The sequence below is a fragment of the Typopeltis vanoorti genome, chromosome 8 (genome assembly GCF_054136105.1).
Source record: "Typopeltis vanoorti isolate ZY-2024b chromosome 8, IOZ_Tvanoo_1.0, whole genome shotgun sequence".
Taxonomy (NCBI): Eukaryota; Metazoa; Arthropoda; class Arachnida; order Uropygi; family Thelyphonidae; genus Typopeltis; species Typopeltis vanoorti.
Genome location: NC_143556.1, coordinates 18,485,726 through 18,502,406, shown reverse-complemented (window position 1 = coordinate 18,502,406; position 16,681 = coordinate 18,485,726). Strand labels below are relative to the sequence as shown.

At 36.1% G+C, this 16,681-nt stretch overlaps 1 protein-coding gene across 1 annotated transcript in view; it reads right to left on the bottom strand.

The window, feature by feature from the left end:
• The window catches only part of LOC150103769 (uncharacterized), a 230,117-nt gene that overhangs the window by 87,228 nt on the left and 126,208 nt on the right, over nucleotides 1-16,681 (bottom strand). Inside the window, 4 exon segments of the mRNA XM_090397146.1 lie at nucleotides 997-1,353; nucleotides 8,778-8,996; nucleotides 9,181-9,528; nucleotides 15,083-15,310. Of these exon segments, the coding sequence (XP_090253272.1) occupies nucleotides 997-1,353; nucleotides 8,778-8,996; nucleotides 9,181-9,528; nucleotides 15,083-15,310 (1,152 nt within the window).

The following is a 16,681-nucleotide window of genomic DNA, read 5'->3' as shown; positions in this document are numbered from 1 at the left end:
TGTTTAGTTCCTGAGTGCACATACCATATCTTTATGTTCCTGAAGATGGCAATGTGACATTGCCGAAATATAGAAGTTATTCATTAAAGTTACCTTTAATTAATATACTTTATATGCATTGTTAATTCCGTAAACTAATTACCAGTGAGGGATATATAGTAGAAAGGAAATACAGGTTAAAAAATGCACAAACTGATTCTTTGTGTATCTCAGAATTCTAAGTTCTTAGAAGAGGTAAATTTCTGCATTTTTCTACAGGGCTAATAGCTGAATTTGTAAAAAGGTGTCATGAACAAAAGAAATGCCAAGTTTTTTTTAGAGACTGAGAATGTGTGATGGTTTTGTGTAGGAAAGGGTAGAGATCTCAAAACTAACTCAAATATGATTAAATATTTTAACAAATTACCATATATCTTTTTAAGGGCTGAAACTGTTTATGCTTCAACATAAAATACCCTTCTAATTAATTGAAAAGGTAAAACGTTTTCTCTGTCAAGAAAATTGTCAGCAGCACTATCCCTTTCAAACTATTACATGTAATTATGTAATAATGCATAACACACACACACACACACACACACACTACATTCAGCTATGATAAGAATATAGTGACAAATAGAAATAAGGAGATAGTTGTATTATATCATGTAGCTCACACCCTGTGATAAACAAATTTACATTTCCTCAATGGAGACATTGGCAGAAAAGACTGATACAGACAATTAAACTGCCGATGGAATTTTGGAGAATTAATATGAAAAAAGATTATACATAGAGGGAGACAATGAGAAGCAGTCCTAAAAGCTATATAGATGTAATGAAAAGAGGAATGTATAGATTTTTATATGGAGAATGATGCATGAGCAGAATGCGTTGGAATGTGTTGTGAGTACTAGAAATGAGTTTAAGGTTCAGAATGATGTGGTGATGGTTGAGTGAGACCACTTGCAATGGGTCTGTTAATAATAATAATAATAATTTTGAATTGTGACTTACCTGTATAACCAAGTTCACAAGAACAAGCAAAGTCTTGATAATTTGCTGATGGTGTACACTTGGCTCTGTTTTTACACTTATTTGGTGTGCATGGATCCAATTCTTGCTCGCATTTTGTTCCAGTAAAAGGAACTTCACACACACATTGGAATGCATTAACAAGATCAATACAAGAACCACCATTCAGACAAGGATTAATGGCACAGTCATCTATATTAGTTTCACAGTTTTTGCCTGAGTAGCCAGGAAGACACAAACAACTGTAACTGGCCAGTGCATCTCTACAGCTACCACCATGTTGGCAGGGATTTGACTGACATTCATCAATATCCAGTTCACAGCGATGACCACCATAACCTAATCAAATGGGAACATTTTAATATTCAAACAAGAAAAAATAAATACACACTTCTTTTTAAAAAATTAAACTATCAGCAGAAGAACATTTTTTGACATAATTAAAACGAAAATACAAAGAGAGAGGGGGGGAGGACAAAAAATAATTGCTCTATTTCATTATTTAATTTATTCAAATCAAAACTGAAATATGGTATCTCAGATAGATATGGTATTTTCACATAAGGTCATTTCATTAAAAAAAAAAAGATTCCACATGTAAAAAATTTAACCAAATACTGAAATAGTAGGCAGATGCCTCTACTCACAACTGCCTTCCTACTTTCTTGGTACCAGGCTTTTTTTTCTCCCCCTCCAATAACATGCAATCTTGATAATCTGCTGATGGAATACACTTGGCTCTGGTTTTTTTTTAACTTATTTGGTGTGCAACAAAACCAATTATCTGCACTAGTAATGGAGGGACAACAGAAAAATGGATAATTCAATCTTTATATTGTATTGTGTTTAGCAAATATAACAACTTTTCTACAGTTGCTCTTATTATATGTTGTACATTATTTGATCAGCTAATTTTTGGTTCTTTACAAGACATTTTCCTGGGGTACACTGAAAAATTATGTATAACAAAAATTACACTGCTAAATTACTGCACTAAATTTGTGGAGTAAATTAGTACTAACTGCTTCTTTAACTAGACACAGAATGAGAAATGTATACTACTCTTCTCAAACACTTCCTGCTCCTGGTTATGCTTGTGTACATGCCAGGAGATGAGTCATCATCTGGTGACATATCTACTTTGATGGAACAAATACTCTGTGTATATATATATATGTATTTATTTATTTGATCCGTATGTTTGATTCATATCTTGATTCATGTGCAATGTTATGGATCAAATATTTAGTAAATTAAAGAAGGGACCATGCAGAGATAATCTGCAGTAGGATAATCAAGAGTAAAGTATATAAGAGATTTTTAGGGGGCTGATAGTTAAACTAATGCACAGATATCATCATCATCATCATCATCATCATCAAATTCCTGTCATGTACCCTCAAGGGGTGTACAGGATATGACAGTACTACATGAAAAAATTACATCATTACTAACTTCCTATCTACAATTTTCCTCCAAATCAGTCTGTTACTTGTCAAGACTCCAACATTATCAGATCTTATATTTCTATCGTCTAAGGCACTTTGTACCGTATCAATCCACCTATATCTTGGTCTTCCTCTGGGTCGTTTTGCTGCCAACCTGGCAGAGAACACTTGTTTTGCTAATCTTTCCTCTCCCATTCTATTTAAGTGACCATACCATCTGAGATTAGCTCTGCTAACGCATTCCTGGATGCTGACAATGTCAAGTTCTTTCCTAATATCCTCATTTTTAACATGATATTGCCATTGATGCCATCTGTTCACGCCTCTAATCTTTCTCAGGACTCTCATATCTGCGGTCTCTAGTCTTTGGTCAAGTGTTTTACTTCTGACCCAGCTCTCAGATCCATAAGTTAAAATTGGTTTGAACACAGTCTTGTATACAGCTAATTTAGTGTTCCGACTAATTTCTTTCTTATTCCATATGAATTTATTCAATTGACTTCCCACGATACCAGCTTTGCTGATTCTGTTGTCTATTTCTATATTTAGTTTACCATCTTCAGTAAAAATTGTGCCTAAGTAGCTGAAATGTTTTACTTGTTCCACAGGTTCTCCATTCACAACACAGTTGACATTTTCAATGATTCTGCCTATTTTCATTGTCTTTGTCTTTTTATTGCTGACCTTCATACCATATCTATTACAACAGCTATTCAATTTAGTCAGAGAATCTTGCAGACTTGTAGCGGATTTATTTAGAAGTATAACATCATCCGCATAAAGCAAAGAGCTGACATTAACATCTCCAATTTTGATATCAGGTTTAATACCACATTCCTTCATAATGTGATCCATATAGATAATGAATAACAGAGGGGATAATGTACATCCTTGTCTCACACCAGATTTAACATTAAACCATCTTCCTGTACTTCCTTCAATTCTAACTGCTGACTCACAACTCAAATAAAGACTAAGTATTGCTTGATATAATGCCCCATTGACACCATATAACTGCAGCGTATTGAATAGCTTCTCTCTTGGCACCTTGTCATATGCCTTTTCCAAATCGACAAAACTTAAATACAGATCTTTGTTATATTCCCATGCTTTCTCGACTATTTGTCGTAAAGTGAAGATCTGATCCTGACAGCCTCTATTTGGCCTGAATCCAGCTTGTTCTTCACCAAGCTTTTCTTCCACAATTCTTCTCAACCGTTTCTCAAGTATACTTGCATAGATCTTGCCAGGAACACTCAGTAGGGAAATACCTCTGTAATTCTCACATTCAGTTTTATTTCCCTTTTTATATATGGGTACTATGAGAGCTCTACTCCAATCATCGGGAATTCGTCCCTCTGTCCAGGCTTTCTGAACTATGCAGTGCAGCCACTGTAAGACTCTTATACCACCATACTTCAGCATTTCTGGTCGAATATCATCTACTCCTGCTGCCTTTCCACATTTCAAGCCTTTGATGGCTTTTTCTACTTCAAGTATGGATATGTATTCCTGACTGCATGCCTGGTCAGTGTTTTTTATCACTGTGCTGTCATCACTGCTTGTTTCATTTAGCAGTTTTTCAAAGTAATTACTCCATACTTCAAGGATATCTTTTTCTCCTGTTTTCATTTCACCTTTATCATCTCTAATTCCTTTTACAGCACTCTTTCCTCCATTCCTAAGCTTCTTCAACAACCTCCAGAATATTTTGCCACCTTCTTGATATTTATTTTCTATATTCTTGCCAAAGTCCTCCCATGACTTTTGTTTAGCTAGTTTTATACACTGTTTAGCTTTCTTACATTTGTCTCTGTATTCTGTAAGAGTAAAAGCTGACTTATTTGCCAGGAACTTTTGATATGCTTTCTTCTTTTCCTTCACTGCCTCTTTAACTCCCTGTGTCCACCAGGGAGTTCTGATTTTTTTATCTTTGCACACAACCTCACCACATGCCTCTCTGGCAGAATCAATTAATGTTTCCTTCAGAGTTTGCCACTGAATCTCCAAGGTTTGATTCCTGTTCTCAAACTCTTTCATTTTCTTTTCAATAATATTTCTGTATTTTAGTCTACAGTTTACATCTGAGAGCTGCTCAACTTTTATTCGCTTTAAAACTTTCTTACATGTTATTCTTTTCAATATGAAATTCAATTTTATCCTGCTCAAGACTAAATAGTGATCACTTCCAATTTCAAATCCTCTGTACACTCTGGTGTCCTGCACCAGGGAGAAAACATCACTATCAACAATAACATAGTCAATGAGACTTTTCTTATTCCTAGCCTCTTCTCTCCATGTGAATTTGTGCACATTTTTATGTTGGAACATGGTGTTAGTAATAACCAGTCCATGTCCTGAGCAGAAATCCAACAGATATTTGCCATTATTATTAGCTTTGCTCTTTTCTCCAAATTTTCCCAAAATATTTTTGTATGTCTCACAATCATTTCCTACTCTACTATTTAGATCCCCAACAAGGACCAACTTTTCCTTTTTCATTGTGTCAGTTGCTTTTTCTAAAGCCTCAAAAAATTCCTCCACTTCTACCTTAGTAGAACCTTCTGTGGGACCATAGGCACAAATAAGTCTCATTGTCCAGTTCCCCATTCTCATATTTGCCCACATTACTCTACTTGAGACTGACTGCCATTCAAGAAGATTAGCCTCGTATTTTGTGTTGAATACTATGGCTACTCCTTCTTTTCCTTGATTGTTATTGCCTGAATATAACATTTTGTATTTATTGCTCAGAAAGATCTCACCAGTTTTGGTCTTTTTTGTTTCAGTCACCCCTATTATGTCGATCTGGTACTTATCTAATTCCTCAGCTAGCTCCATTTCTTTGCCATTCAGGCTTCTTACGTTGATAGTACCGATCTTTAACTCTGGTGATGTTGAGTTGGGGTTTGTTTTCAGATTTGTTCCAGTAGCTGACTTTTCGCTGTTCGCCCTGGTTCCCTGGCGAAAACAACAGGGGCCTTGTTTAACCGGGCGACGCCCCAGCCGGCATGAAATTTTGTCATGTTGTACCATCATTTTTTATTTTTGTTTAACCAATAAGAATACAATTTGGTCGGCTAAATCCCAAATTGCCAGCCCATCCTCGTTCGTTCAGTATCAAAGTAGATACCCAACAGGGTGCACCACGAGAAGGTGAGGATTGGACATTAGGTCAGAAGCCCTGGTCGGTTCTCCGCATTCCTTTAAAGGCTATGTGGAGGTCTCCTCTCAGTTATACAGCTTTGACCCTTAAGCACCCCTGCACAGATATCAAGTTTCTATAATTCTTTTCATATAATTAAATGTATAATTATGTGTATCATAAATCTATAAATCATTTGTAAAATATTAATATTTTAGTTTTTTAATTCCTAAAACTGACTTTAAGTTGCAGTTGGAAATCTGAAAGATGCCAAGTAATACAAAACATCATTACTGTATGTTCTAAACAACATCACACAAAAAAAATTAAATGACAAATGCATTAATACATTAGTTTTTTTTTATTATGTGAATACCATCCTCAAAAGGTTATAAACATATAGTATATCTAGAGACCAAATACAGCACTTTTTTCAAGATACTTTATGACTCCAATAAGCCAGGTGATGGTCTCACACCAGGCGGTAAAAATTGTCTGTCAGCTAAAATAGCATTTCTACTGAATTTCATCATTATGGAATTTTATTTATTTATTTTTTGTTAATTCACTCTTCGCTCTGTAGAGAGTGGAATACAGTGATGGAGAGTAATGCATGTGGTAATGGAGAATGAATTCGAATCCCACAATGAGCATGTAGGTTACAGATATGAATACAGATATTTTACAGATATGTAAAAAACAAATAAATAAGTAAAATTTAAAAAAAAATAATTCCATTACCCACCCATGATATTAATGTACATGAAAAGTTTACAACTGTTCAGAGGTGGAAATAACATAAAAAAATATAAAAATTAAATATTTTATATATAAAAATGTAAAACTAGAGGCCTGAAGGTTTCAAATAATAATGATCTTCATCTCCATTAATGTGTTACAATAAATGGCCTGTCAAAGCCAAGTAACTTTCCTTTATAGAAACCCCATTAATGAAGTGATGGGACAGTTAATCCTATCTGCATAGTCTAGTATGTCTGCCAATTGCAATACCTTAGTTTATTTTGCATGTTGCAAAGCACAGATTTCCAGGAGAGAAACCTGAAGGTAAAGACATACAAAGTCATCAACTACACCTGAAAGTGAGTCGATCTCACCTTCATCTGAAGGAGATTCACCTTCAAAGAGCTCTATGAGATATTTTTGCATTTTGGGTGAATACGAACTAATATCGTTGAAAGTTTATTTTTCGCTTGGTTAGACTATAATAAATTTAGTTTAATCCTTTATCCAAGTGTGAGGAAACAAAGTTTGCACCTGAAAATATCTTCAGGGCTGAATATGGTGTTGTACTACCTTACCAGGGTAGGTAGTACAACACCATATTCAGACCTGAAGATATTTTCAGGCACAAACTTTGTTTGCTCACACTTGAATAAAGGATTAAACTAAATTTATTATGAACTAATATCGTTTGAACCAAAAGCATTGTTATTACTAGCTGAGCCTTTGAAAGATCTAACAATGATAAGAAGTAAATAAACTCTCAAACATTCAACACATAGCTTTGATTTATTAAGATAAACCAGAATTTTGTTTGCCATCTCTGGGATTAGCAATTAGTAGAATGGTCTGAAGTTGAACTGAAAGGTAATGCTGATTGATTGCTGCTCAAGCTTTAACAGGTTTGATGAGAGAGGATAAATTGTGGATGTGAGTTCAATTATGTTTCATTGTTCTGAGTGATACAATAATCCCTTAATTATTCAACAACGTGGACAGAGCAATTTACTGGTTGGATAAATGAAGGGCTGGATAACTGAAGGTACAACCATAGTGCTGTACCAGAAGTCAGTTGTTATAGAGGTGTTCTAGAGTTAAAATCCTACCAAAGACTAGGAAAAGTTTCTATATTCAGTCACTGGCCCATCATTTTCAGAAGAGGTCACAAATATTCCATTGCAGAAGTCGATTCTCATCTTGTAGAGCAGATAAACTGACTTTCAGAATATAATTCCAGACATAAATATACCTGATAGCCTAAGTTATATTTATTATTGTATTATATTTATTCCTAGCAGAAACTGGTTAAAATGTTGCAAGTGTGTCCCAATCATCACTGCTAAACATTGTCTTATTATGAACTTTGAACAACAAACTGAATATAAGATTTTTATTCTGCAGTTTGATATTTAAATGTTTTTAGCCTGCCAAAATAAAAAATGAATATTTTATCCCAATATTTTGTCTAACAGTAACTGAGACAACATCAAGGATAACATGATAAAGTAATTTGAATAAGAACATAGAATATCAACCAAGCAAACTTGATGTTCTGTGCAGAAAAGATTACAAAAACATCAATCTTACATCATTAATAAGAAATCTGGCCAAGCACAACAACGCAGAATTGGATAGTGAGCACGATATTCTCTGGTATGAAACATGCTTACTCCACTGGCACCACCACATGTTCAAACATTCTGATTCATATGAACATGAATCAGAATGACTGCCTTTCTTTATTAAAGATATCAGAAAATCTCACTCAAATCATTAATAATTTTTTTCTTGAATGACTCTTACTATTTTAAATAATCCATTGTTTGCATTCTACCTTGTACTCAACTAGTCTTATGCTGCTGAAGTTGGCCTGTAATTTTCAGGCTGAAATATCTGGCTATTAAAGTTTAATACTCCATGCTTTCTTATCCTTGTGTTCGCATGTTATTTTGTCCAACAAAAAAAAAGTCGGTCACCTATGACTATGCTCAAAGGGTATAGTCAAAATATTTGAATGCTTGCTTGATATTCCAAGTTCTTATTTAAATTGCTTCATTTACCATGTTATTTTTTTATTGTTGACAATGACTCAATTATTGTTAGGTGAAATATTGGATTACAATATTCAGTTGTTTACTTCTGTGTTATTAACAAAGTACTAAAAATTACTTTTAGTACTTTGTTAATACTTTGTTACTTTGTTAATTAATAAATTACTAAAAAACAAAGTACTTTGTTATTAACAAAGTACTAAAAACTTGGTTGTACTAAAAAACCATTACAGGTTTTTTAGTAGAACCAAGAACCAAGACATACATCTAAATAAGCACATTTCTTTCTTTTCTTTTTTTTGCTTGAGATTACAGTAAAATAACCAACAAAATGAAAAGAAAATTTTCATTAAAAAAAAAACGGAAAGTCTTGCTAACCTTTTTGACAATGGCAAATAAATCTGTTTACTTCATCTTCACATGTTCCACCATTCATACAAGGATTGCTAGCACATTCATTGATATCAGACAAACACCGTGCATCATAATAACCTCTTGGACAGTCACATTTGAAACTATTAACTAAATCTGTACAAATTCCACCATTGGCACATGGATTACTTGCACATTCATCTATGTTAGTTTCACAGTGAGTACCTAGATAAGGGTGTAGGGAAAAAGAGAGAGAGAGAGAGAGAGAAAGAAAGAAAAATATATATATAAATAAATAAATTTGCTCTTTTGCTCTTATATATTTTCTATTACTGTAGTTATGCTGCAGATTTGTATCAAAAATTATTCAACACAATTTCAAAAGCAATAGCAAATTTATAATAGCTACCTGTAAATCCAGAAAAGCACTGACAGGTATATGAATTAATTCCATCAATACAAGTAGCTCCATTTCGGCAAGGATTGCTAAAGCATTCATTGACATTGTATTCACAGTTTGGCCCCGAGGTTCCAGGGAGGCATCGACACTGATAGCCATTAATGAGATCTTCACACAACCCTCCATGATGGCACGGACTACTAAGGCATTCATTAATTTGAGTTTGGCAGAGAAGACCAGTATAGCCAGGATGACAATTGCAAGTAAAAGTATTAGTCCCATCAATGCATTCTCCATGATGACAAGGAGATGACTGGCAGTCATTAATATTTGTTTCACAATTATTGCCAGTGAACCCTAAAAAAATATTCCAAAAATATTCATAAAAAACTATTCATGAACAAAATGTAAAGTTCTACAGAGCATTTAAAAATATTACAAAATGTAGTATTATAAAAGGGAAAAACTTCATAGCATTCTTTTATTTTATAAAATGCATTATTATATGACAAAGTTTAGTTCCTCTTGAAACTGTGAAATAAACAAACATCTTAGAAAATACCATATACTATATTTCATAATGAAGATTTTTTTTTCCTCCCAAGAACTTGAGATTTTTTTAAATACAAAACAGGCAAACTACTTAGATCACTAACTCAATTCCATGTATTAAATGTATTTTTGTCTGTTAGGTGGATTGTGGAGTGGCTTTCCAGAACAACTTCTGGAAACACATAAAGATGCCAAATGTAAGCAACAGTAACAGTAGCAATAATAGTTTTGATTCTAGTTGTCAGAAGAGGAATTTTTTTTCCAGGTTTTTTTCGGCTGGTCCCATTCCCAAGTTCATTGATCCTTAGCATATCCATATGGAGTTTTTTTCAACAGAAACTTGGATTTTTAATCCCCATAACTTAGAAGAAATCATCTATAGAACTGTCACTATTTTAGAAAATAATATACCACTTAGGATTTAGGAAAGTGAGAAGCTCGTAGTTCAACAGCACCAATACCTTGAAATCACTGGTAGTTCTGAACTCAATTACCAATAATGACAGTAAGTGCACAACAATTCCCAATCTTCCTCTTTTTCTTCTGCAGCTTCTCCCACTTAAGTGGGGTCACTGTTGATAATGAGTCTCCTCCACACCTTCCTGTCTTGAGCTGTCACCACATCCAAGCTCTTCATCCTCAAGTCCTCATCTACCAGCTCCCTCCATCTCTTCTTTGGCCGCCTGCCCTTCCGCCTTCCTTGCACATCCATCTGCATGACCCTTCTTCCCACATATTCGTCCTCCCTCCTCATCACATGACCAAACCATCTCAACCTTGCCTCCTGTATATTCGCTCCTAAGTTCGTAACTTTCACTGTTCCCCTGACATAGTCATTTCTCAGATGATCCTTTCTGGTCACACCGCACATTCATCTAAGCATTCTCATCTCTGCTACTTCCATCCTGCTGATGTTATTTTTCCTCAGGGCCACAGTTTCTATAGCATATGTCATAGCTGACCTCACTACTGTCCTATAGATTTTGCCTTTCAGATTGATCGGCACCCTCTTATTGTATAACTCCAGCCATCTCCCTCCAGTTCCTCCAACCCGCTTGTATCCTGCATCCCACTTCCTTCTCAGCTCCTCCATCTTCTTCCACTGTTGAACCTAAGTATCTAAAGTCTCTCACCTTCCTGATGACATTTCCTTCCAGCTCCAATCTGTCTCCTGTCTGCCGCCCACTGTGCAACACATATACTCTGTCTTACTTCTGCTCAGTCTCATACCTCTCTCTTCCAGTACTTTTCTCCATCTTTCCAGTTTAGTTCCCACTTCTCTTGAATCTACACACAGCAAGATGTCATCTGCATACAACATTGTCCAAGGTGCATTTTCTCCCACCTCCTCTGTTACCACCTCCATCACAATATTAAACAGAAATGGACTTAATGCTGACCCTTGATGCAAGCCAACTGTTACTTGAAAACTTTCTGTCTGTCCCAAACAGGTCCGAACACTTGTCTTCACATTTCTGTACATTTCCCGCACCAACCTGACATATTTTTCTGGCACATTCTTCTCCCTCAGACACCTCCAGACTTCTTGCCTTGGCACTCTATCGTATGCTTTCTCCAGATCAATAAATACCAGATGTAGCTCCTTTTGTTTCTCTCAATACTTTTCCATCATCTGCCGTAATCCAAAGATAGCATCTGTTGTGGATCTACCAGGCATTATGAAGCCAAACTGTTCCTTTGCAATCTCCACCTCCTTCCTCAATCTACCATCAAGAACCCTTTCTAGGATTTTCATTGTGTGGGACACTAACTTTATTCCTCTGTAATTTTTACAGTCTTGTGCATCCCCTTTACCCTTGTAGATGGGGACAAGAGTACTCTCCCTCCATTCCTCGGGTATATTTTCCTGTTGGCAAACTTTCATGAACAGGTCCCACAGCAGGTCGATTCCCTCTTCCCCCAGTGCCTTCCATGCCTCCACTGGAATTCTGTCGGGGCCCACCGATTTTCCATTCCTCATTCTCTTCATGGCCTCCATCACTTCCACTCTACTGATGTTCTGCACCATCCCCTCAGAAGGCTGCCCATCTTCTCTATGAGTCCTTGCATTTTCCTCATTCAAAAGTCCCTCAAAGTATATTTTCCATCTGTTTCTTATGTCCACATCCCTCCATAATACTCTTCCTTCAGCATCTTTGATCTGCCTCACATGTAAGATGTCCTTTGCTGCTTTATTTCTGCATTTCGCTAGTTGGTAAATTTTCTCTGCCCTTCCTTTGTTTCTAATTGATCATACAGATCTTGATAAGCCATAGCCTTCACCTGTGCTACAACACTCCTGGCCTCTTGCTTTCTCTCACTGTACACCTCTCTGTCCCCTTCCACTCTTGACTCATCCCACTTCTGCTTTGCCTTCCTCTTAGCTGTCACTGCCACTTGTACATTATTCCACACCAACCTTCCTTCTGCTCTCTCTAATCCTTCCAGATGTCTCAGCAAGCACCTCGATTGCACACAGCTCAGGATTACTTTTGAATTATGTTTCCACCAATCTTGCACACTTTCCAGTCCATCCGAAATCCTCTCTAACACCCTCTCCCTAAAACGATTCTTCACACTCTTCTCTTTTAAGCGAAACCACTTAATTGTCTTCATCCCATGGCATCCAGAGATTCTTATCTTCGATCTTATTTTAAAGTCTGCGCACAGCAGTCGGTGTTGCTGTGCTACTTGATCTGTTGGAATTACTTTACAATTTGTCACACCCTTAAGATGTTTTCTTCTAGTCAAAATGTAGTCAATTTGTGAACTGTTGTTACCACTCCTAAATGTTATCAAATGTTCTTCCCTCTTGTAGAAAAATGAGTTCACAATTGCCAGATCAAACGCTACTGCAAAGTCCACAACCCCCTCTCCTTCCTTGTTCATCATTCCCACTCCGTGGCCACCATGCACCCTTTCACAGTCTCTATTCTGTCTCCCTATGTGTCCGTTCAAGTCTCCTCACCATCACCATCTCATTTTCTTCTAGTTCCCTCATTTCTTCATCTAACACGTTCCAGAACTCATCTTTCTCCTCTGCTGTACAACCAACTTGCGGGGCATATACACATAATATGATCACCCACTCTTCTCCAAGACCCAATTTCATTCGCATGATCCTGTCATTCCTTCTACCCACTTCCAGTACTTCGCCCTTCATTCTGCCACACACCACAATTCCTACACCATTTCTTCCCTCGTTATTCGCTCCAGAGTAGAACAATTTATATCCATCTCCCAGTTCCTTTGCCTTTCCCCCCTTCCACCTTGTCTCCTGCACACATAAAATGTCCAACTTCCTCTTCCTCATCATGTCTGCCACTTCTCTTCCCCTTCCAGTCATGCTTCCAACATTCAGTGTTCCCACTCGCAACATCTTCTCCACCTGCTGGACTCACTTCTTTAACTGCACCCGCCCTTGATGCGGTAGCCCTTGTCCACTTCTCGCAGCTGTAGGGTGATGTGGCTGCGCGTCGCTTAAGGGGTACGCCCTAGCCCTTATATCATAGTTTGAGCTGGCATTGAAGTTTTATGACCAGATGCCCTTCCTGACATCAACCCTCGCCATTTATCCGGGCTTGGGACTGGCACCTATTGAGGCTAGCTTACCTCCTTCGTGGCTGCATAACACAAAATGACTTAGCAAGATAGGAAAGACTCACCCCTAGCCCTCGAATACTCTAATAGCATCAGGGGGAAGGAGCAAGGAGAGAAGAAAGAAGCAAAAGAAAGAAGAGGAGGGACCAGTCTACAGAATAATATAACAGATGTATATTACATGAAGTAAGGCATGGTCCAGCATCTGGTACCTCGGGTTTGCCATGCCCATACTCACTAAAGTGAGCCCTTAAGGTCTGCACAACAATTCCCAATAATTTAGTTAAAAGAGTTTGCCTACTGCCTTTGATAATAAGAGGAAATAGTAAATTTATTTTTTAATTTAATTGCAGTAAATTCGAAGGATAAATATAATAAAATGTTTACTGCAATTTATATATATAATTTAAAAATACCAAGCTATTTTAAACCTGGTTTTACTCCATTTCCCAAGTAAGCAAACAGACAAATAAGTCAAGTTTGTGCCTGCACATAATGCAAGTCTAGCTGACCCTGCAGGTAGTGCAAGACCAAGGTAACTCATGGTAAAAGTAGAATATATATGACAGCATACTGCTAGCTTTTGGACAAACTCTAAATAAAAATAAAATCAATCCTATTCTATCCATTAATATTTTTAATTTGTTGAATATTTTCTTTTCATATTTCATTTCAATATTTAATCCAATATTTTGGATGAAATATTAAAGTCAGTCAGTTTCTACCCTTAGTCTTTTTCAGTAGAGTTCATGACTACCAGTGATTTATAAAATGAGGAATAAGAACAAGCAGTAAAAGCTAGTAAAATATCTGGAAGTCTTAACAGCTTTTCTAGAAAAATAGGAGCATATATAAAGAAACAACAATAAAAATTTACAAAGAAGTTGTCAGACCAATACTTTGTAACAGAAACATGAAGAAACTACAAAAATTAGACAAATGAAAGAATGAAACCATTGAGATGAAAACATTATAATGGTACTCTCAATTTTTCTTAAACAAAATCAGGAATGCACAAATTACAGAATATTATAAAATTCAGCAAATAAATGACTAGATCACAAAAAGTGTAAGCATCACTTTCTTGTTGAAAGCTGCAATCTGAACTTTTCTTGATAGGATATGGTATGTTTCAATTCTAAACTCCTAAAACTCTATTGTTTGTTCTCCATGTGAAAGTGAGGTTCCACATGTTCACACTAGTGACAATTTGAATCAGTTCAAAAAGCAATTACAGACATCCAGACAATTATGCTGACCAGCGAGTTGTTTAGGAACATTCTCGAAAGCTTTATGGAAATGGAGTCTAATTCATCAGCACACTTCACTTTTATAATTGGTTTCCCATTAGATCAGTAATCACTATATTATTGCAGAGAATAAGTGCACAATTTTCACAGCATTCTAAGGATTTACTAGCTACATTTATTTTACAAAGTTGCCAGCCTGCAAAATAAGTCAATGAATTTCTACAACAGCTAAATCAGCAAAGTTAGGTAAGGTCAAATACCTCACTCAAATAATAATTAGGTTCTCATGTTTATGTTCATGCATGCATTCAACAAAGAACAAATGAACAAAATTTTAAGCAAAACAGTGCACATAATTTCCAATTTATTCTCAAGTTATAAGGCAGCCACAATCCTAAAATTTGAAAGAAAAGATAGTAGGTGGGTAGAAAGTTAATAAAACTGAAGAAAAATAATTTTACCACTTTTTAAAAAATGAGCAGTTATCTCTTAATAATAATAATACATACCAGGAGGGCAATCACAGGTATAACTAGCAATTGCATCAGTACAAGATCCACCATTCTGGCAAGGATGACTAAGGCAATCATCCTCATTTATTTCACATTTCTTTCCTGAAAACCCAATCGGACAAAGACACTTGAATCCATTGATCATATCACTGCAGATACCACCATTCAGACAAGGAATAGGGGAGCATTCATCTATGTCGATTTCACAGTGGATCCCACTATAACCTAAAAATTGACATTAGATCAGCAAATCTGAATACTGTTAACATTTTCAAAGTTACAAGTAAATTTTTCTTATCACTAAGGGTTTAAAAGTAAAAATACATGTATATTTTGACAGTCTGTCTTCCCACTCAATTACAAAATCATCTTTGAAATGTAACAATCTCTCAGTAATCTAGTTGTTATGGGAAGTTCATCTGCTGGTCAGTTTAGTGAGGGTAAAATTAAATGAATATACAGTCAACATAGTTCTGTTCCATGAATCAGTTAACATGTTAATCTATAGAAGACTGGTTCAATGAAGGTTTGCTCATCTGAAAGTTAAATTAAGTGATTCAGCATTCACATTTTTTGCAAGGATCTGTACACAATTCTAGAGGTTACTATTTATGATTTATCAAATGGCATCCATTACAGTCTCTTGGTCTCATCCAGTGATGACATCTGTTAACAGTGAGGTAAGACTTCCTTTTTGGGGGAATTTTGTCATAAGCACTAACATAACAAAGGAGTTTGAGTGTGTTTAAGACATGGTATGATGAGGTGTGTGTGTGATAAAAAGACCTCCAAGATGAGAATTTTGACTCCATGAGGTCTTGTTTAATAATAATAATAATAATAATGTTTGTCTAACCAGACAAAAGTATTATCTTAATGTTTAAGTGGAAGAAAAAAAATTATTATTATTATTATTATGTGACACTTCCAAGGAGTCCAAAGACTAATCGAGGGAGGGCACCTACACAACGAACTGCAATTACTATCATCATCTATGTCAATGCCATCTACTGCCCACCACCACTAGTATTTTCACAGACAATCACAAACATCCATGCCCATGACCTGATTCAAACCCACGGCCTTTTGGTTGGAAAGCAGAAATTTTTTTGACAGGCTTTTTACTAATATCCAAAGAAATTAACAAAATTATAATTACTACTTTATAAGCAAGTCTGTAAATACAAGTTTGGGGTGCTTAAGGGTCAAAGCTGTATAACTGAGAGGAGACCTCCACATAGCCTTTAAAGGAATGTGGAGAACCGACCAGGGCTTCTGACCTAATGTCCAATCCTCACCTTTTTGTGGTGCACCCTGTTGGGTATCTACCTGGATACTGATTGAACGAGAATGGGCTGGCAATTTGGGATTTAGTTAAACAAATTCTATTCCTATTGGTTAAACCAAAATACAAAATGATGGTACAATATGACAAAATTTCATGCCAGCTGGGGCGTTGCCCGGTTAAACAAGGCCCCCGTTGTTTTTGCCAGGGAACCAGGGCGAACAACGAAAAGTCAGCTACTGGAACAAATCTGAAAACACGCCCCAACTCAACATCACCAGAGTTAAAGATCGGTACCATCAACATAAGAA